The 23248-nt window shown below is 46.6% G+C and overlaps 1 protein-coding gene across 4 annotated transcripts in view; it reads left to right on the top strand.

Moving 5' to 3' along the window:
- Positions 1-23248, top strand: part of PDE2A (phosphodiesterase 2A) — a 386975-nt gene that overhangs the window by 354609 nt on the left and 9118 nt on the right. For all 4 annotated transcript variants that reach the window (XM_066588384.1, XM_066588383.1, XM_066588382.1 and 1 more), the window contains 8 exons: positions 2447-2558; positions 6527-6566; positions 11848-11911; positions 14300-14378; positions 18206-18383; positions 18691-18803; positions 18886-18963; positions 22634-22756. In XM_066588384.1, the coding sequence (XP_066444481.1) occupies positions 2447-2558; positions 6527-6566; positions 11848-11911; positions 14300-14378; positions 18206-18383; positions 18691-18803; positions 18886-18963; positions 22634-22756 (787 nt within the window). The remainder of the gene's footprint in view (positions 1-2446; positions 2559-6526; positions 6567-11847; positions 11912-14299; positions 14379-18205; positions 18384-18690; positions 18804-18885; positions 18964-22633; positions 22757-23248) is intronic.

Below are 23248 nucleotides of genomic sequence, written 5' to 3'. Positions count from 1 at the left end.
GAGGAGACTTATTAGGCCATGCATGCTCCTCTGGGAACAATGCCTATATAGCGCCACCTATTGGAAGGCGGCATTACAAAGTTTGTTAAAAGCCCTCACATTGACTTGCAGGAATGCTGCCTTCCGAGAGGTGGCGCTATAGAGGCATTGTTCAATCTGTACAGGCAAAGAACCAGCAGGGGCAGCAGAGAGTTATCGGGGCTTGCACTCTGAGATTAACACTTTCCAATCCACTGTCTGACCTCTGAAGACATTATGATTTAAGGCAGCACAGATCCGATGTTGGAAGACGTCCGTCGGGGTTCTCTTACTGTATATTGCCAGCCTCTCTGCTGTTGGAGCCTATCCAACGTGTCACCTTATGCAGTACTGGCTTTAGCCAGCAGATAGCGCCATTGTATAACGGCAGAAAAAGAGTAAGCCCCCTAGGGAAACCAGGATACAAATTGGATTGGAAAGGGTTAAACCAGAAATATGAATGCAATATTAAAGGGGTCATCAAATAACTCTTTAATATGAGAGTTTACCCTAGGGCAGTTGGCATAAACTCTACTGCGGTGTAGTAATGCTTGGCGAGTGGAGGACCATGTGATACATAGACGGCCTATGAGGGTCTTTGCTCTGACTTATAGCGGGCCCCCCTCTGTGATGTCCATTTACCTGAATAGGTAATATATAATAGGAGTCAGTTGGCACTGCTATGGGGGCACTCCAGCTAGTAATGCATTAGTTATCCACATGGGGGCGCTCCGCTTCAGCTGTTATAGCGGCATGTTAGGTGTAATCTGATGGAAGGTTGGGACATCGACACAAAAATATCGATAGTATCGACTTTCGCTGAACAAACTATCAATTATTGTAAAATATCGGTGGGAACCAATGGATATTTCCATATATCGACTTTTTAAAATGCTGTATAAAAATAAAGCAACAATCAGCAAAACAAAATGTAAAACGTTAAACTGTTGAATTATTCATAACTTCTACCCTGTTTCCCTGAAAATAAGACATAGCATGATTTTCCAGAATTTTTGAGGATGCAAAATGATTTTTCAGGCTTTTTGAGGATGCTTGAAATATAAGCCCTACTCCAAAATTAAGCCCTGCTAACAGTTAATTAAAAAAAGTCAATTTAAATAGTGTCCAGGCAGCTATACATGGAAAAAAGTTAAACCTTTTTAAACAAAAATTAATATAAGACACTGTCTTATTTTCGGGGAAACACGGTAACTATTAATAACAGGAAAACAGATTAAAGTTACAGATGGAAATAAACAATTTCAGATGAAACAAATAATATGAGGTCTATGAGAAGCCGTGTGTTATCAGCGGCCCCAATAATCGTTAGCTCACATTAATCTGCCGCCCGCTCTCCTTCCAGCAGACAGAACTTCACCGGCTCTTGAAAACATTCTTTCTGCAGGAACCGACTACACAACTACACAAGGATACTTTCTCCCAAGCCGGTACAGATGGAGTCGGGGTGGCATATCTCCCTCCATATTTGAAAAGGATCATCTCCAAAACGACCTGCGGGGGAGGGGGGGGGGTATTAAGTACAAAGAAAGTTCTGCTATTTCCTCTAACGTTCTTCGTTTTTCTGAGGTTCCAGATCTCCTCTACAACCTTCTGGTGGAACTTGTAGACAATGCAGGGCCCGGGAATGCGAACGCAGTGCCCCGAACACACCTGTAATTGCACTAGATGGGTCTCCTATCTTTTCTATGGGCACTGCGTTCGCGTTAGACGCTGGACGCACGATATGTCACATCTCCTTTTCTGGACGCGACCTTCGTGCGTTCAGCGCAGCCCTCCATCTTTGCTTTGGAAAGCATTGCCCACAGCCATCGCGTTAGACGCCAGCGTTCAGAGCCTGCGACTAACGCCATGAACAGACGTATGTGGAGGAGGGGCCGAAGACCCCACTATTCTGAGAGTCGTTCTGCCTGCAGCAAACCTGATTGGTGACACAGAGTCACCTGACACTTTCCAAAAGTTTCTAGAACTTGTTTATAAGTTCATTAGTGCCGCGAGCAAAACTACATCCTGTACAACACAGAGGGAAGGGCGGAAGGTAAAGAGAGAACATCTGGTCACCGGACCGCGAGACAAAACTATATTATATCGCCTTACACTATCGATGTTACCGATATATCGGACATCACAAGATCCATGGAAAGTATCACCAAAGCATCAGCCATATATCGGGATTTCGTTATGGTTTTCGATGTCCCAATTAATCTGAGGGCACTCTGGATCTGTTATGGGGGCTCTCTCACTGCTATGGGGGCTCTCTCACTGCTATGGGGGCTCTCTCACTGCTATGTGGGCGTGGCCTGAATTTAGGGGTGTTTTGTTTTTTTTTAACTGAAACTTGTCCTACTATACTATGTCTTGATGCCCGGTCCGGTGTCCGCACTGACTTCGCTCCGCTCTGCCTCCCCAGCTACACAGAAGTGGATGAGCACAAGATCCAGCACTGCTTCTGCTACACGTCCACCGTCCTTACCAGCACGCTGGCCTTCCAGAAGGAGCAGAAGCTGAAGAACGAATGTCAAGTGAGTCCGATTGTTCTTATGTTGTAATATTCTGCAGAGGTCAGTGGTGCAATAATCTGCAGGATATATCACTGTGTATCAGGAGGTGGAGAGAATAGAGTGATGTTCTGCAGACATCTAAAGATACGATCATTTGCAGGGTATGTAACCATGTATTTCTAAGGAAGTAGGGGTGGCAGAGCGATGTTCTGCAGCTCTTTAGAGGGGGCAATGGTATAATAAACTGCAGTGTATGTCATTGTGTGTCTATAAAGGGGTAGAGGAGGATGGAGCGATGTTCTGCAGATCTCTATAGGAGTCAGTGATGTAATAATCAGCAGGATATATCAGTATGTATCAGGAGGTAGAAGGAGCGATGCTCTGCAGCCTCCACTTTCCAACTGTGGCTTTCACTTCTGATGAATTTGCCTCATTTTCATGCCATTAACCTACTTCTTATTATGCAAAACGCCATCAGTCTTAATAAACGCTGCCAAGGGCGAAGCAGACGGACGGATCGCCTCATCGCCTCTGCAAACACAAAACTTCTGCAGCTGATGAAGAATGGCGCAGTTGCATCGATACCCATTCATGAAGATCCGGCAGCAATGTGTCACTCGTGAGGGGAGATAACTGGCCTCCCCTACAGGAGGAGGAGGAGGATTCATGTAGCTCCCCAAGACACTGCCACACGGAGGAAGATCATCTGGCCGGGTAGACCTACGAGGGGTGATCGCCTGTAGCCTGTACTCACCTGGTGCCCCCGTACAAGTTGTTGGGCGGTGCCCTCTGTGATTGCACGCATCGCACATAGGCCGGCCATGGGTAGACAATGCAATGACAGCGAATAGCGCCCGGCGCCCAGTATGTGTTACTTGTGAGACCGGGACGGCTTAGAAACAGCTGAACAGAATATAGGTTACTGCGCCTTTAACACCTTGGATGCGTCATTTGTATAAATGCAGATTAGGTGATGATTAAGTGCCTGAGCGCCTGGATGTGTCTCATTTACAAGTGTCGCCCGCTGTACCTGTAAACGCTCCGCGGCGCCGACTAATGTGACAGTAGGAGCTGAAAGGAAATAATAGTTTACATGACACACGAGGAGGATCTACACATCACCCTGAACGATGAGGGTTGTAGTAGCATCCCAGCGCAGCCGTCAGCGGTGATCCACGAGCTCAAACACAGACTTCTGCTGCGGGTTCACACTTCGATGAGCCTCACTTGATCCGAGTTCAGATGTGACGTCACTTCCTTTTTATTTCTGCGATGCAGATTTCAAATCCAGAAACGCCCCTTGTGTGGAGTGACCTCTTCTTCCACTTGTGTAGAGCTTGTAGACCACTAGAGCCTCCATGTCCATCTGTATCACATCTTGTATCCAAGCTAGAGATGGTCAGAGGTGCTTTACCCATTAAATAAAGGTTCACAATGCCTGGTTACTGACAGGTCTGTACTTCTCAGTAATTGGTCAGTGTGAGCCGCACCTGGATGTAAGCATGTTATTGTATACAGGTGGAGGACATTCAGGACTCTTCTACTCTCCCCAGGAGCGTCCTGTTATATCACTCCAAGAGCACAATGGGCAATCCAGAAAGAGGGGAGGAAGAGTCCAGGAGGAACAGCAGAGGACCCACAGAAGACCCTATAGACTGCAGGAACCTATGTTAATATATCCAATATTAGAGAAAGTGTGACCACAAATACACGGCAGCCCATCTCATGTCTGTGCGAGACCACCTGAATGTCCCACAATGCTTCTGGAAAGTGTTCTATGGATGGAGGAGACAAAAGGGGAAGATTACAACGCAACGCGCAACATGGAGGAAGAAGAACCCTGTGCACAACACCAAAGCCTCATCCAGCTGTGGAGGGGATACCATGGTGTGAGGTGGCTTTGCTCCTCGGGGCCTGGACACCTTGTGATCACTGAGGGTACAAGAGTTCTCAGGTGAATGAGAGCGTCTTGCTGGAGGATGTACGGGCCTCCCGGATCTCAAGCTGAAGACACATTGGGTGTAGCAACAAGACAAAGACATAAAGTACACGAGTAATCAGCTAAAGAACGGTGGAAGATGATTTGTGTTCTGGAATATCGAAATCGGAGTCTTGACTGTATCTCTAGGGAGATTCTGAGGAATGACCTGAAAGAAGACTCTTCAAACAAGGCATCCCAGAAATACTGATGAACTGAAACATGGTCCAAAAATACCTCCTCAGCTGCTTCGGAGAACAATTGTTGAGATGATTGCTGCAAACTGGGGATTTACAGGTTATTACATTTAAGGGTTCACTTACTTCTTCTGAGTGGCACAGTTGTGTTATTAGTTACATTGTGTTTTGCCTATAATTGTGAGCTAGATACAATCAGACCACATTGTAGTAGCAATTAATGCAGAAATCCAGGGAGTTTCAAAGGGTTCACTTACTTTTAGTTGCACGTGCTCAGCACCAGGCAGCCTGGATGTGAAGGGTTAATAAGCCCCACATTGCTCCCCGGATTATCCTACGTTTGCGGTTAATTAGTGGAACATGTAAATACGGTAATGGAGGTTGCTGGTCGTCTTCACTCTATTTGCGATGTCTGAGGAGTACACGGCCGCGCCGCGCCATAAGTCTGGATCCAATTAACTCGGCCGACCTCATCTTGCAGGCTTTTCCACGCCGCTATTGGGGTCAGGTGATTAGAAAGCGCGAAGGTGAAAGGGAAAAAAAGACAAAGATGGAGACGTTTTTTCATAATCAAGGTATTAATGGAAACTAATTAAAGCGCGCGGAGACGGAGATTAGCGAGGAAATGACTCAGCGCTGATTATAACCGGGGCGGGGCATGAGGGCGAGCATAGCAGGGGTTAACCAGTGGAGTAAGACGTCCAGCAACGCGGTTCGTGGGCCGAGAACATTCTGCATTCACTTTACCTCCATATTAACCCTTTATATCTGAGTGCGACGGCAGACCGAGAAACTCACCCAGATGTTACACTCAGAAACCCATCAGATCGCCGCACGGTATTGTAATAGTACAAATTAAGAATCGCATCGCACTCCGATGAGCGTTGGATCTGCGTGCGGGGGTGGTGGGATTTCGGCTCCCATAGAAGAGAATAGGCGATGTCGCTCATAGGCTGGATTCGCCTGAAGCTTGCCCGTACATCCTGGGCCATGACATTTTTAACTAACTCAGAGCAAACCATGTGCGAGTTTTCTGCTGCCTTGCGGAATCATCGGACCGCAGCGTCTTGTCCGTCTCGCACTATCGCTGCAAGACGAAGCACACGTGTAAGTAAGTAAGTACCCCCGTTGTAAGTAATGGCAGGGACCTCCGACGTGGAACACACAACGCCTGCGCGAGATTATCAGCCGCATGAATAGCGCCTTAAGGGGAACCATCGAGACGCCCAATCGCAATACTGCGGCGCTATTAGGGACCCGTGTCATGTGACTTCAACCATCGTGAGGGGTTGTTACAGTTGTATCCAGTGCAGACAATCAGCATCTGTCCTGCTAGTTTGTTACAATGTATCAGTCGGGAGTCGCAGAGGATTCTGTGGACTGGATACAATTGTAACAACCCCTCAGCAGTGATCTGGATGCAGGCAGGTTGTTAAATGGCCCTTATTTTCCATTATCACTGATCAGTAGCCGTGGATCAGGACTTGGACCTCGGAACGCACGTGGTCCGCAGCCGCAGTGGAGTCACAGCTCCCTCTAGTGGGCACAGAGCTCAACGCCATCACATCAGGCTGAATGGGAATGAGATCAGTGCAATGATGGGTGATGTAGTTCTCCCCCTAGTGGTCAGACTGTACACAGGGGTAGTAGATGACTTACACTGGAGGGTCTGGCCTCTTCACCCTTCTGTCACTGTCCTGCTTACAGATTTAACATGGACCGCATTTGTGTAACGAATGTACTAAACGTAAATTACAGAATTATGTAAATATACTCATGAATATTAATTAATAAGGTGTGTTCTCCGCCCACAGGCGCTGCTGCAGGTCGCCAAAAACCTCTTCACACATCTGGGTGAGTTCTGTGTCTCTCAAATGTGTTACTAAACCAAATACAGCCCCTGTTCTCCGTATTACTGCAGCCCCCATCCTCCGTATTACTACATTATCTCTCCATACAGACCCCCGCACCCCAGCTTCTCCATAGAGACCCCCGCACCCCCTTCTCCATACAGACCCCAGCACCGCAGCTTCTCCATACAGACCCCCGCACCTCACCTTCTTCATACAGACCCCCGCACCGCAGCTTCTCCATACAGGCCCTCTGCACCCCAGCTTCTCTATAGAGATCCCAACACGCCAGCTTCTCCATACAGACCCCCGCACCCCACCTTCTCCATACAGACCCCCAAACCCCTCTTCTCCATACAGACCCTGGCACCCCACCTTCTCCATACAGACAGACGCACCCCTCTTCTCCATACAGACCCCCACACCCCACCTTCTCCATACAGACCCCCCACACCCCACCTTCTCTATACAGACCCCCGCACCCCACCTTCTCCATACAGACAGACGCACCCCTCTTCTCCATACAGACCCCCACACCCCACCTTCTCTATACAGACCCCCCACACCCCACCTTCTCTATACAGACCCCCACACCCCACCTTCTCTATACAGACCCCCCACACCCCACCTTCTCTATACAGACCCCCCACACCCCACCTTCTCCATACAGACCCCCCGCACCCCACCTTCTCCATACAGACAGACGCACCCCTCTTCTCCATACAGACCCCCGCACCCCACCTTCTCCATAGAGACCCCTGCACCCCCCTTCTCCATACAGACCCCCAAACCCCTCTTCTCCATACAGACCCCCGCACCCCACCTTCTCCATACAGACACACCCCCACCTTCTCCATACAGACCCTCACACCCCCCTTCTCCATACAGACCCCCGCACCCCCCCTTCTCTATACAGACCCCCGCACCCCTCTTCTCCATACAGACCACCACACCCCTCTTTTGCATACAGACCCCCAAACCCCACCTTCTCCATACAGACCCTGGCACCCCACCTTGTCCATACAGACCCCCGCACCCCCCTTTACTATAATATAGACAATTAGCGTTGTTGTGCTTCTCCGCTGATGCATGGCAGTAATTAGCGCCGCTCGTCGGGGAGGGTGCCGCGCTCTTTACCTTCCGATCTTGCCAGAATCCATCACAAATATGAATTTAGCCCCATAAAAGAGGACAAATGACTCCGGGCTGAGATGATCGCGGCCGCCAGACGGCTTTCTCAGCGGAGGAGCTGCGGCTGCCGGGCGGCTCCTGGCATTTTAATAACCTTTCTCTGAGTGATTAAATTGCACTTTGTCACAAGCAAAATATCAGCTGTTAGCGAATATTTAGAGAGGGGCGAGAAACGGATGCCCCTTCTAATTGAGCCGCTGTCACTTTAAGAGGTGGAAAAACATAGAGGGCACCAGTGCAATCAGCTGGCGGGAGGTCTGGGGGTCCTCAGCTGCCCGTCACTGCAGGATGAATCTACATATAGTGCTCTGGCACATCCAAACCTGCATGCTGATGGTTCCTTCCAGCCTCATTGCTGCCCCCTACTGGTTCAGTGTACTGAGCTCTAGTGCATCATGGAAGATATCATTTACACCAGTAAGAGCACATTATGGCGGGGCAGAAGGGGCATTCGCTGCCAGTCGGTGCCACCTCTTGTTACCAGGAGGCCTCATGAAAACTATCAACACATTTCTATTCCACTGCTGAGGAGCCACTAAACTGCCCTTCCCCCAAGCCGCTCAGAACAATATCGGATTCATTTAGTTACTGTATGGCGGTATTATGTGGACGCTCTATAATGGTATTATTTGGGCACTTTATAGTGGCATTATTAGGGCACTGTATGGTAGTATTGCTTGAGCGATGTATATGACTGTTATGTGGACGGCGTATGGTGGTATTACTTGGGCACCATATGGTGGTATTGTTAAGGCACTGTATAGTGGTATTATTTGGGTGCTATATTGTGGTGATGGTCTTTGTATAGTGGTATTATTTGGGCATAGTATGGTGGTTTATGTGGATCTTGTTTAGTGATATTATTTGGGCACTATGTGGCTTGAAGTCTCATACTGTAACCTTGCTTTAGTTGCACAGTGTGTTGCAGTATTATTTAGGCACTCTATAGCGGTAGTCTTTGTATAGTGATCTGTTTTGGTATCATTTGGGCACTATATGAAGGTATTATTTGGTTGTGTTTGGTAGTATTTGGGCACTATCTGGCTTGTAGTTTAACGCTGTGAAGGTGATTTAGTTGCACAGTATATGGTGGTATTGGAGAAATGCACATTCTTTTCAAGGCACGGTATGGCGGTATGTTTCGGATAGTGTGCAGTGGTATTATATGAGCGTGGTGTTGGGATCATATTTGCACACTGTGAAGTGTTTCTATTGTGGCCTTATGTGGGCACTGCATGGTGGTGATATGTGGACTCAGTAAGGCTGTATTTTGTTACACTGTGTCGGTATGTTCTAGTCACTGTATAGTGCTATTAGCTGGGCACTGCCTGGTAGTATTTGAGCATTATTTGATACTATTTGGCCACGGGTACAGTTACTTTTCTGTATCTTGATATTATCTGGACAAGTGTTGGAAAGTTTTGACTTGTCGCTTAGTTATAATTGTGTTCTAGGACTTGGTCAGCGGGTCCCCAGAAACCAGTCATGATTTGGCTGGGATATCTAGTACTACTGACTGAGGAATAACACCAGATGTAATACCAGAGTTATCGGTGCAGCTTTGAATGTGAGTGGAGTATAAGACACGATGTGACTTGTATGAAGGTTTAACATAAAGCGATTGATATCGATGGTTGGCTTTCAGTGTCCTTCATTCTTCACCTGAAGAATCAATCTTCCCAGGAAGCGCTTGAACTTTTGGCACGGACTCATCAGAAAGTTGTTATTTGCTCCGCAGAGCGTTTCGCAGCCGGCGGCCGCCTCTGCGATTTATTGGAAAAGTTTAATCTGAGCTGATATTTGGCTTTCACCCCCTCAGGCTTCAGTGCAGACATCCCCAGTGTAATCAGCCCTCGGCATTCGCTCGTCAGCCGTTTGACCGCTTCCCGCACAGCGGCGTTGGGCTTAATAAGAGGACGGCGCCAGCAGCACGTTATATATATATATATGGAGGCTGCGGTCACACCGGGGCGCTCAGGTTACCAGAGGAGAATGGGAATTTGCAGGTCAGATGAGCTTAACTGAGTCTGCATCTTGGAGTAGATCTGGAGAAAAGTATGGCCCCCGGACGCCATTAGGGGGATTTCAACCTGTGGCGGCCCTTCTGAAGCTCCTGAATGTACGAGCTTTGGAGGATTTTAGTAAAATGTTTGGCATTGCATCCGGTAAACCGTTAGGTGCAGTTTGGACACCATGAATCTGCAATTCCCAGGCTAAACTGGGTCCAGGCTTCAGGAGTTCAACTATAGGAGTCTCCTATCCCCTGGACCCCACCCTTGAACCCTGCCCGAGTCCCTAATGAGAAGCCTCTTTCTGCCACCAGTAGGGGAGCTCACTGACTATTTATTATAGAAGTCATTGCTAGCTGTGTAGATCTCTATGCAATGAGCTGCTCCTAGTGGTGGCTGTATTATCTTTATACAGTGAGCTCCCCGTAGTGATGCCTGTATATATCTGTATGTAGTGAGCTCCCCCTTGTGGTGGCTGTATATATCTGTATGTAGTGAGCTCCCCCTAGTGGTGCCTGTATTATCTTTGTACAGTGAGCTCCCACTAGTGGTGGCTGTATTATCTTTATACAGTGAGCTCCCTGTAGTGATGCCTGTATATATCTGTATGCAGTGAGCTCCCCCTAGTGGTGCCTGTATATATCTGTATGCAGTGAGCTCCCCCTAGTGGTGCCTGTATTATCTTTGTACAGTGAGCTCCCTCTAGTGGTGGCTGTATTATCTTTATACAGTGAGCTCCCCTAGTGGTGGCTGTATATATCTGTATGTAGGGAGCTCCCCCTAGTGGTGGCTGTATTATCTTTATACAGTGAGCTCCCCGTAGTGATGCCTGTATATATCTGTATGCAGTGAGCTCCTCCTAGTGGTGGCTGTATATATCTGTATGCAGTGAGCTCCCCCTAGTGGTGCCTGTATATATCTGTATGCAGTGAGCTCCTCCTAGGGGTGGCTGTATTATCTTTATACAGTGAGCTTCCCTAGTGGTGGTTGTATTATCTTTATACAGTGAGCTCCCCCTAGTGGTGCCTGTATATATCTGTATACAGTGAGCTCCCTCTAGTGGTGGCTGTATTATCTTTATACAGTGAGCTCCCCTAGTGGTGGCTGTATATATCTGTATGCAGGGAGCTCCCCCTAGTGGTGGCTGTATTATCTTTATACAGTGAGCTTCCCTAGTGGTGGTTGTATAAATCTATACACAAGGAGTTCCCCCTAGTGGTGGCTTTATTTATCTGTATGTAGTGTGCTTCCCCTAGTGGTGATTGTATATATCTATGTATATTGAACTCATCTTAGTGGTGGCTGTATAAATCTGTATACAATGAGCTCCCCCTAGTGGTGGCTTTATATATCTGTAAAATTCCTACAAATCTGTATAATAGGGGGCACCAATGCATTTGATAAATCCTTTTGAAAATCTTACATTTGTCCTTGGACTTCTTAGAGAGTTCGTATTGCTCCACTACAACCACTCGAGATACTTCAGAAGAAGATCCAGTGAAGTGGACTTCCCCTTTAAGAGAAGAAAACTTTCTTCAGGCTCTAAATATAGCGAGTTAACAGATCAGTAATTTCAGACAATTATGGACATTTTGTGAGAGACGTCAGTGAAGAGCTTCTGACTCATTCCTAAATCTAATTCCCACATAAATCCCGTGGGAGCTCCATCCACTCACGTATGATGTATAATCTACAGCTGTGTGGGGGGGTCCGAGCGGCACGTACGAAGTTGGGAGAAATCTCAGTAGCATGTTATTCGCACATCAATCATGTAATAATCGGGGGAGAGTTGGGGTTTTCAAAATTTTAAAAAATGTTCATATTGGAGTCACAGTGGCTGGTGGTGGAGGGTCTAGAAGCACAGACCCTGCCGATTCCATACTTGAAGAGGCAGCAGCACCGACCTACAGACTCCGCGGCTGACCTTCAAGACTGAAATGTTTTACCACAATTCACGTGCTCCATCGCACTCAGTGGCGTGAAGGGTGAGGGTTGGAGGTCATCATGGACAGATGTAGATCAGTTCCAGCTTTCAGATGTTTGGGGATGTTGCTCTAACACCTTCTCTACCTGTTTCTCTTCTAGATGACGTATCGGTTCTGCTTCAGGAAATTATAACAGAAGCTCGAAATCTCAGCAATGCAGAAATGTATGTACTCTACCAGCCATGGACGTTGTATTGTAAGCCCAGTACCTTCTCATGTCCATCCAACCCGTCCCCTCCACAAGGAGTCATCACATCTTTTTGTAGATACTTCTATGATACATGAACATACAGCTCAAATGAATGTTGCTCATGATTTTGATATAGATCATCAACCTCGTCCCAGAAACTGGTCTAGTAGATTTTGTCCTGCATTTGACCTCATAGTTCTTGTCCCCATGACCACTGACCACTGTAGACCTCATCCAGCATCTGTTCTTGTAGACCTTGCCCAATACCTAGTCTTATAGAGTTTGTACAGGATCTGGTAGTGTAAACCTCATCCATGATTTACATTATAGGCCTTATCTAGGATCTGGTTTTGTAGTCTTGGAGTAAAGTCTGATCACGCAGGCCTCATCCAGGATTTGGTCTTCTAGGTCTTACTCCTGGTCTACTGCATTCTTACAGGTCATGTCTAGAATCTGATCTTGTAAGTCATATCTAGGATCTCGTATAATAGAACTGACCCAGGATTTAGTTTTGTAGACCTGGCCTAAGATCTGATCTTGTAGACTTTTAACAGGATCGGCTTTTGTAGATCCAGTTTTGTAAGTCTTGTCCCTGGCATTCTTATAAACCATGTACAAGATCTGGTTTTCAAGCTTTTGTCTATGATTTGATCTTGTAGGTCTTGTCTGAGAGCTTATCTCATAGAGTTAGTACAGGATCTAGATTTGTTGATCTGGCCTAAGATCTGGTCTTGTAGATCTCATCCAGGATCTGGTTTTTCAGATCTTCTCTCTGACATATAGTATAAACTATGTTCATGATCTGGTTTTGACACTCTTGTCTAGGATTCTGCATATAGACCTGACTGAAGATCTGATCTTGTAAACTTTTCCCAGAATTGAGTCTTGTAGACCTCATTTGGGGTCTGGAGTCGGATCTAGCTTGATCTATTCTTATAGACCATGGAAGTCTTTTCTTGGATTTTGTCTCATAGATTTGAATCCGAATCTAGTTTTGTAGATCTCACCTAAGATCTGATCTTGTAAACTTTTGTCCTGGATTTGGTCTTGCAGACATAATTCAGGATCGGGTTTTGTAAACCTCATCAAGGATCTGTTTTGTAGCTCTTGCCTAGGATTGGGTCACATGAACCTTATCCAGGACCTATTTTCTACATATCACCCAGAATCTGGTGTTGTAGACATCAAGGATTTATTTTTGCTTTATATGTTTTGCGTTGGACTTTGTCTTGAATAGACCTTGAACAGAAGCTAGTTTTGTAGAGCTGACCTAACATCTGCTCTTGTAAACTGTCACCTGGATCTATTTTGTGGGTCTTGTTGAGGACCTGGTCTCCTATACCCAACCAAGGATTTGATTTGTAGACATCATTCACTATCTGGCCTTTGTGCATGTCACCACACAGGATCTGGGCTAGTAGACCTCATCAGAAATCTGTTTTTTGTTTTATAGGTCTTGTGTTGAATTTTGTCCCATAGACCTTGACCGGGTTCTAGTTTTGTAAACCTGATCAAAGATCTGATCTTATAAACTTTTTCCAGGTTCTGTTTTGTGGGTCTTGTCTAGTATCTGGTAACATAGACCCAGCCCATGATCTGGTCTTGTAGACTTCATTTAGGATCTGTTTTGTAGGTCTTGTACAGGATTTGGTCTCATAGACATCAGGTTCCGTTTTGTAGGCCAAGTCTCAGATTTTTGCTTTTCGTACAATGTATAGCTGATCTTATGCACCCAGTCTGACACAGATGTGGTAATGAGGTGTGGTGTTTGCTTGTGTGTGATCGTATAGACCGAGGTCATGGACTTGTAGATCAAGAAGAGAAGCCAATGATCTAGTCTTGTAGACGTTCTCCAGGTTATAAATATGTTTGACCTCTGTAGATATACTTAGAATTAGAGATGAGCGAGCGTACTCGCTAAGGCAAACTACTCGAGCGAGTAGTGCCTTATGCGAGTACCTGCCTGCTCGTCTCTAAAGATTCGGGGGGCGGGGAGGAACGGGGGGGGAAATCTCACTCTCTCCCCCCACTCCTCCCCGCTCTCCCCCGCCGACACCCGAATCTTTAGAGACAAGCAGGCAGGTACTCGCATAAGGCACTACTCGCTTAGTGAGTACGCTCGCTCATCTCTACTTAGAATATATCTAAGATTCGGCCATGTAGAATATGTATAGTTTTGTAGACCAAAGTCTCCAGTTATATCACCAAGGAGGCCGGTCTTGTAGAACTTCTCCAGGATCTTTCACATTGACCTTCACTTATAAAACCATTAACCCCCCCCCCCCTACGGCTTGGTTATAATAATAATAATGAAGCAGCTTTGGGATTATTTCCTTGAATTGCATCTTCTCTCTTCTTGCAGATGTTCCGTTTTTCTGCTTGAGAAAAACAGCCACGAACTCGTCGCCAAAGTCTTTGATGGAGGAGTCGTGGATGATGACGTACGTGCATTTGGCAATAGATGGGATATACAAAGTTTAGTCAACAAGCCGGATCCGGCGCTATTTCTCCATACTGGTGTCCTATATTGTTATAACAATAGCATACTTGAATACGGAGGGATGGATGGGCTACATGATGGTATGGCGGATGGCCCCAGAAAATGAATTCACTTTTATGTTGTGGCCCCTGTAAAAGAGAGAGAGTAAAGCTCAACTGCAAAGTTGAAGAGCAGCATGTCAGAAGCACAGATCCGCTTTCCGCGTCTCTCTACGTCCCGTGGAACCGCTGCTAGGACTGAAGTAAGGAAAGCGTGGCGGAAGCGGCCTCCTTCTGCTACGATACATGTATGGAGCCGCTCACCAGTGCAGTCCGGGGCTGGCGCCATCATTGTGGGATTGTGTTAGTGAACGGCCAAGCACCAATTCAGGCAGATGCAATGCAAATAACTAGTAAGAACACGGTCCAGTCAGTGGACAATGCAAATTTCAGTGTGAAGGAGTGGCTTGGAATTTGGCACAATGCCTTGTTGGACCCGAGTTCATTCCAGGGACTCTCAATGCAGATCAATACCTGAATCTCCTGCAGACAACGGTGCACGACTTCCTATCATAGCAGAAGGAGGCCACTTCCAGTCCCTTCCCCTGAGCAGCGGTCCAGCGGGACGTAGAGAGACTCGGAAAGCAGATTTCTGCTTCTCACATTCCTCTCTTCAACTTTGCAGTTGGGTTTTACTTTTTCTCTTACAGGGGCCACAACACCAAATTGAAATCCATGTTGCGGAGCCCCCATGTTATGATCGTGTGGGCAAACTAAGCACGGGGCCCACATGATCATGACCAGAGTGAGACGGATACAAGGGAGGATGACATAGCCCTATCTGAGCGGAGACATCGCCCCAATAAAGGGCGGCCCAGCGGTCTTTGGAACTGGGTCCTAGCTAATCCTAGGAACCACGCCACAGAACAGGAGACATACTCATGCCACATAACAGGGACAGAACAACAGGACACACAGAGCAGAGAACACAGCATACAGCAGCCAAATGCAAACACTAATAGCAGTTGATAAGCTGAATGTAAATACCAGGCATTAGTTGACATTTTGTACAAAACATTTAAGCTAGCGGCCCACTTCACGGCTCCTGGTTATACTGCTAGTCCTTACACTAACCAGGAGTCCAGCAGAACCAGGCACAGTTCACACAGCAAGCTGCACAGGACAGGACACAGATCACACAGCAAGCTGACATAAAACTGACAGAAAATAAACGTACAAATAGACATGAACCAGCGCACACTTTACACAGATGAAATTCACAGCAAGTCTATGTGTCCTCATACAGGGGGAATAGACAGTCAGCCACCGAGCTGACATAGGGAGCTGTGTCAGGGATCCACCAACTGACACACAGAGCAAGACATAAGACGTTTGGAGGCCGCACCTGTAAAGGGGAAAGGAAAAGGGAGCTGCATGTGCTGCAGACCAGGACTACAGAGAGACACAACCAGACCTACTTTCAAACACAGTTCTGAGTGGGAACATAACAGATACATCCAAACAGTACAAGACCAGCTTCAGACTGACAGGAGCTGGGTATTTAAGTGCTTAAGGCTAAAGGAGATTGGCTTCTGGAGAATACCCCACCCAGCCAAATCAATTAACCCTCAACCACCTGTAGCTGTGCTGATAGGAAGCTTAGAACTACAGATCCCAGCAGCACACATAACAGTTCCTCCCCTTTAAAAAGGGGGCCTCCGGACCCTTTAAGCATAACAACAAAAAATGTGCAACTCCTCCAAAAGACACAGACACAGTACAGAACTTACCCAACGGTCTAGTACCACCACACGTGTCACTACCAGGATAGGTGTAGCGCAGGACGTATCCTAAAGGCCTCACGCAAAACACACAAACACCTGTGAAGGAGGGGGCAAACATAACACATAGCGTGCACGAAACCAGAGGGGAAACATGGCAACCCTCTCTGCTGACATAGCAGGCACAGGACTTATCCATACGGGCCTAGTGCGGACGCCAGCCAGTCAGCAGGAGAAGGGAAAAAGCTCAGATACATACCAAACGGGTCCACAGCAAGTTCTGTCCGCAGGGCGCACATCGCCAAGATGGACACCGGGACAGGAGTACAGACTGCATAACGCAGGACGGGAAACAGACCAAACAAGGCACTAACATCCGCCTACCAACGGACTAGGGGTCAGAATACAGATCAAGCATCTGCCCACCAACGGGCGGGTAGACATACAGGAACAGGCATCGGGCATCCACAACCAATGGACGAGTGGATCAGACAGACAGAATACAGGAATAAACCTAGACACAGAACATAACATAGCATCATACTAACATACCAACATAACATACAACATACATGTTGCACAACATATCAACATAGCTAACATAAATGTTGCACCAACATAGCATACAACATATGCATACTAACAACATACTAACATAGAACATAATAACATAATAATGCATGCTAACATACAGCAAAACATACCAACATAACAGGAACATAGATAATGTAATGCCCCCCCCCCCCAAATTACAAAAGGGGGTGCATTATGTTACGATTGTGTGGGCAAGCTAAGAACAGGGCCCACATAATCGTGACCAAGACGGATACACGGGTTTCAGTCAACTAGCCCTGTGCTACTGGGGAGGATGACATGGCCCTACCTGAGTGGAGACATCACCCCAATAAAAGGGCAGCCCAGCGGTCTTCGGAACTGGGCCCTAGCTGATCCTAGGAACAACGCCACAGAACAGGAGACCTACACCTGCTACATGACAGGGACAAAACAACAAGATACACAAAGCAGAGAACAGAGCAGCCAGAATACAAACACTAATAGCAGTATATAAAAAGCTGAATATAAATGCCAGGTATTAGGTGTCATTTTGTACAAAACATGGAAGCTAGCGGGGCACTTCACGGCTCCTGGTTATACTGCTAGTCCCTACACTAAGCAGGAATCCAGCAGAACCAGACACAGTTCACACAGCAAGCTGCACAGGACAGGACACAGATCATAGGTCACATAGCAAGCTGACACAAAACTAACAGAAGATAAACGTACAAACGGACATGAACCAGCGCACACTTCACACAGATGAAACTCACAGCAAGTCTATGTGTCCTCATACAGGGGGGATAGACAGTCAGCCACCAAGCTGACATAGGGAGCTGTGTCAGGGATCCACCAACTGACACACAGAGCGAGACATAAGACGTTTGGAGGCCGCACCTGTAAAGGGGAAAGGAAAAGGGAGCTGCATGTGCTGCAGACAAGGACTACAGGTGTCCAAACCGTCTTTAGAGAAGCAGAGAGACTCAACAGACCTACTTGCAAACACAAATCTGAGTGGGAACAAAACAGGTACATCCAAACAGTACAAGACCAGCTTCAGACTGACAAAAGCTGGGTATATAAGTGCTGAAGGCTAAAAGGGATTGGCTTCTGGAGAATACCACACCCAGCCAACTCAATTAACCCTCAACCACCTTTGCTGCTAGGAAGCTTAGAACTACAGATCCCAGCAGCACACGTAACACCCCAAGCTTTGTGGCTGCACCCTGTATATGGAATATACTGTATAATATATGGGAATATATAATATAATCTGGTGGAATTATGTGTCATCTTCTTACTTTATAAGGTCATTGATTGTAACAGCACCACCTAGAGACAAGGAGGAGCACTACACTCAGCTCCAAAAAAATGATATTTTTAATTCAGTGTATTGTGTCAATGCCGTTTCATGAGGACAATGATGGGAGTTTTGCTTCTACATCTGTTGACAGAGCTACGAGATAAGGATCCCAGCGGATCAGGGCATCGCGGGACACGTAGCAACAACAGGCCAAATTCTGAATATTAAGGATGCTTATTCACATCCTTTGTTCTACCGCGGAGTGGACGACAGCACCGGCTTCAGGACCAGGAATATCCTGTGTTTCCCCATTAAGAATGAGAATAATGGTGGGTAGTTGTGTGGAAAAACCCAGCGGGTTCTAGAAAAAAGTGTCTGCAGGACGATAGGCGCGGTGCAATAGGACCCAAATGTGTTTTTGGTTTTTTTTTGCCCCGGAATGTTCGTCCAAAGAGAAAAAATCTCATTGAATCAATCAAATTTGAAATAATATGCTTTATATCCGTTATTTACTTTTCGGCCGCTAAATTAGACGTGGGGTGCAATGAGGGAGCCCTAAAGTCTAGCCCCTCCCCCCATCTCATGTGGGGGTCTCGGCACATCATGAGCTGATATCATTGATTTTGCATCCTGCAGAGGTCATCGGCGTGGCTGAGTTGGTCAACAAAATTAACGGTCCTGGATTTACCAAATTCGATGAAGATCTGGCTACTGCCTTCTCCATTTACTGTGGGATCAGCATCGCTCACGTAAGATCTCATCTGCGACGCGCAGAAATCATCCGTCTGCACTGATTTATGCATATTAATCTGTTCGTCTTCTTCCCACCAGTCGCTGCTGTATAAACAGGTCGGAGAAGCCCAGTTCAGGAGTCACCTGGCCAATGAGATGATGATGTATCACATGAAGGTATGAAACCCCATTTGTGTCTATAACAATGGTGGCCACTAGCTGGCGCTCTTCTAGTAATACGGTTATTCAATGCCAGTAGCACGCATGTGCAGAAGTAACTGGCCCTTTAATTGCAACTAGATTGCTTCTTGGGATTTGATCTTGGTTCATAATTTGAACCCTAGTTGTTCGCATGAGTCTTTCTGGGAGGCTGCAGGTCTGGTCAGAGTATCTCCAGAAGTGGCTCATCCAGAACTTCCATGTGGTGTTTCCTTCAGGCAGTAGAAGGACTCAGAGGGGTTGTACCAAGATCTAAAGCTATCCCCTACTCACAGTTTAGGGGATAACTCTATGGTCAGTGGGGGTTTCAACCACTAGGACCCCAAGCCATGCACAGAGCATGGGAAACAACATGGGAGCTCCTAACAGAGGAAGAGAAATATGATGTCATCGGCATCACGGAAACTTGGTGGGATGATACACATGATTGGGTACAAGGCTTGAGGGATACAATGTATTTATAAGGAACAGACCTAATAAAAGGGGGGAGGAGGTGTTGTGTTGTATGTTAGGAGAACATTCATCTCCACAGAGATTCAAGCTTCAGAGCTGGGGGTTCTGTACAAACTGTTTGGGTAAGAATACAAGGAGAGAACAACAGAAAGGACACCATTGTAGGCACTTACTATAGGCCACCTGGACAAGCAGAAGATATGGAGGAACTCCTTCTACATCAGATGGCCAAGCTCTCAAAGAAGCCCAACATAGTGATCATGGGAGATTTTACCCATCAGACATTTGTTGGGAATCTCTCAGGTAAAAGTAATGGATCCAACAGATTCTTATCCGCTCTTGGTGACAACTTTATCTTCCCGAAGGTAGAAGAGAAAACAAGGGGATCTGCTATCTTGGACGTTATTCTTACCAACAGGGAGGGAATGGTTGAGGAAGTAAGGGTGGCTGGGACCTTAGGAGGCAGCGATCATGATATCCTTGGATGTTGGATAACAAGGGGAGGAAGACCTGAGAAGACTCAGACCTCAAGGATGGATTTCAGAAAGGCAGATTTCAATGAACTCAGAAAGAGGAGAGGAAGAATCCAATGGCTGGATGTTCTTAAGGACAGAAATGTCCAAGAAGGTTGGGAAATATTGTGAAATAAGATTCTCAGAGCACAATCGTTACCAATCCCTAAAAGAAGGAAGAATGGGAAGCATTTAAAGAGACCCGGATGGATGAACACAGAACTTGTACACATGTTAAACAGGAAGAAACATATGTTTATCAAATGGAAAGAGGGGGAAATATCTAAAGAAGAATATAATGCGGTCTGCAGAAACTGTAGGACAAGTGTCAGAAAAGATAAAGCTGATAATGAATTGAGGCTTGTAGGAGAGGCCAAAAGCAATAAAAAAGGATTTGGGGGTCAAAAGCAAAAGTTGCCATTGTTTGAACAAATTTTGAGCGATAATCATTGTGCGTAAATGGGCCTTAACCCTGTGGACACAAGTAGACACAATGGTATCTTTGCAGACAATGCTCTGTGACCTAAACAGTCTGGTTTCCAGACTGATACATTGTACAAATCTAGTCCTGCTCTCAGCTGAGAAGTAGAGACAATTGTATCCAGTCTACACAATGCTCTATGAGCTAAACATCCTGAACCCCAAAATGATATACTGTAGCAAACTAGCAGAGAGATTTGTGCAGCTGATGTGTTTAGCTCACAGAGCATTGCCTACACTGATACAATTGTCTCTACTTCTCATCTCAGAGCAAAACTAGCTATGTACAATGTATTAGTCTGGATTCTGGACTGCTTGGTTCACAGAGCATTGTCAACACTGGAAACAATTGTATCAAGTCCTCAGCAAACCTCTCAGCTGAGAAGTACAAATGCTTTACAATTGTATCTGTGTTTACAATGCTCTGTGAGCTAAGCACATATCAGCTGCACAAATCTCTCCTTTATCTTGTTTGCTACAATGTATCAGTCTGGCTCAGGATGTTTAGCTCACAAAGCATGGTCTACACTGATCCAATTGTCTCCAGCTGAGAGCAAAACTAACTAGGGATTTCTTGAGGGTTTGATACTATTGTATCCAGTGTAGACAATGCTCTATGAGCTAACCGCGTCAGCAGCTTCACAAATTGCTCAGCTAGTTTGTTACAGTGTATCAGTCTGGAATCTGGGCTATTTAGCTCACAGAGCATTGTGAACATTAGATACATTGTATCGTGTCCTCCGGAGGTGGGAACAGGACTATCCATGTATGGTTTTACTGAATTTGAATGGAAATAACAGTGTTCTTATTCACTGACAACAAGCAAAGAAAATTGTGAGGGAAGTGAAACAAAAGTCTATTACAAAATTGCAGAACTTTTCATTGAAACAAAGTTTCTCTCTAAAACTGGAAGCCCCTTTTAATCTGGAATCCTCCCTGGTTTTTACGCCTTATGCCTCGGTGTGATTTGTTGCGCCGCAGTGTTTTCCGTGTTTGGCGCGGGCTGCTGACAGTGTTACTATTCTTCTCCGCTGAGGATTGGCTGGGTAGATGTCATTATCCGGCTGCTGGTGACACCGGTGATTTCCTCTCATTGCTGTGATCCAGGCCTGGAAATGAGCCGCGATTCTGTGATATTTCCAGTAAATGACAGAGCGGCGGCCGGGATCTGATTGTTACAGATAACAGCGATCCGCGGACGCCGCGCAGGAGCTGAGCGACTCAGAGCTGTGATTATAGAGAGCTGCCGGCTTCCTGCTCTCAGTATACGTACAGACATACAATCCCCTTTATTAGAGCTCCCAGACGTCTCACGATTGGCGCTCCCATGGATGGAAATTCCCCCTGTGACCCCGGACTGCGGCATAAAGTCATGTGACGAGTTTTCCGCGGATCAGTTTCAGTGTGAATCTATATTAGATGGGAAGATCCAGCGATCGGAGCGACTTCCAACGAGGCCGGTCATCGGTGCTAGACCAGCCGGGGCCTCACTGGCAACCGCAGGGGGTGGGGGTGGGGTGTTCTCATGTAACGGTGTGGAGAGTATACAGAGAATGGCGCGATCGAGGAAAATATCCAACGTAAGGGGATCCTGTGGACGGAAACAATTCATCACCAAAAGGGGTCGGAGGAGGATGTCAGGAATCATTCTGACCAACAGGCTGCACAGTCAGCTGAATACAATGCTGGAGCTCCGACTAACGTGTCCAAACGCACAACTCGCCGTTCCTCCACACGGATGGTATAACAGCGGGCGACCAGTTTCAGCGCCATTGTGTCTGAGAGAAACAGAAAGACTCCAGCGGGCAAAAGAGCGCAAAACTTGTATCACTGAGCAGCGGGAAAACATCTCCTGGTCAGATGGAGCCAGATTTCTGGTGCATCGTGCTGATGGGAGGGCAAATATTTGGCGCAAGATTGCATGTTCCTGGATGATCGCCCTTTGGTGTACCGGAGCCCCATACCATATATAGTGCTGGTGTCTTAGGTGGTAGGGGGGTCTTTGGGGCCCCTCAGGCTTCAGGGAGTGACTGCGACCTCTGCAGTGTAAATTATTATTGGTTATATCAGTGCCGCAGTGATGTCACTGGCGTCACATGACTTATACTATGACATAGCCTAGACAGGACATGAGGTCACTGCTTCTGGTCACATAATAATCAGCACCTTGTTCTCCATTCCAGGTCTGTGAAGAGGAAACGAAGAAGCTGGAGATGAACGGCATTCCACTGGTTTCTCACATTGATCCCAATTTTGCAAACTTCACCTACACGCCCCGATCCCTCCCCGAGGACGACACCACTGTGGTGAGCGCCGGGGGAGGGGAAACTTCAGTCCAACCGCTTCGCCAAATGTCAGCAAAAAGTTTGATCTTGTTCAACTTACTTAAAGCCAAACCACAACTTTACCAAAAACTGGGGTGACCCCGTCTAGGAGCCGTGAACTTCCTGTACTGCCCCCCCCCCCCCCCCTCCCCGAGGTCACCGGGGAAGAGGGGGGGAGGGGCTGAGCTGTTATTAAGGCAAAGTGAATTAAGAAAGAGGTGAAAAAAAAAGACAAAGGAAATAGAAGGAAGAAGAATCTTTTTCCTACTTATTCTTTCTTTTTTTTCCTCCTTTGATTTTTTTTCCCTTCTTCTTTTTCCTTCTTTTTTGCTGCCGCCTTCTTCTTCCTGTTTCTTCTTTTCCATCTTCTTAATCTTTTTCCTCCTTCTTCGGTTTACTTCTTCCTTTTTTGCTGCCTCCTCCTTCTTCTTTCTCCTCCTTTCCTGCCTCCTCCTCCTTCTTTATCTTCTTCCT

Source organism: Eleutherodactylus coqui, chromosome 1 (genome assembly GCF_035609145.1).
Source record: "Eleutherodactylus coqui strain aEleCoq1 chromosome 1, aEleCoq1.hap1, whole genome shotgun sequence".
In the NCBI taxonomy this organism is placed as follows: Eukaryota; Metazoa; Chordata; class Amphibia; order Anura; family Eleutherodactylidae; genus Eleutherodactylus; species Eleutherodactylus coqui.
Note: the sequence above shows the minus strand (reverse complement) of the source record. Positions and strands in the feature narration are given on the sequence as shown.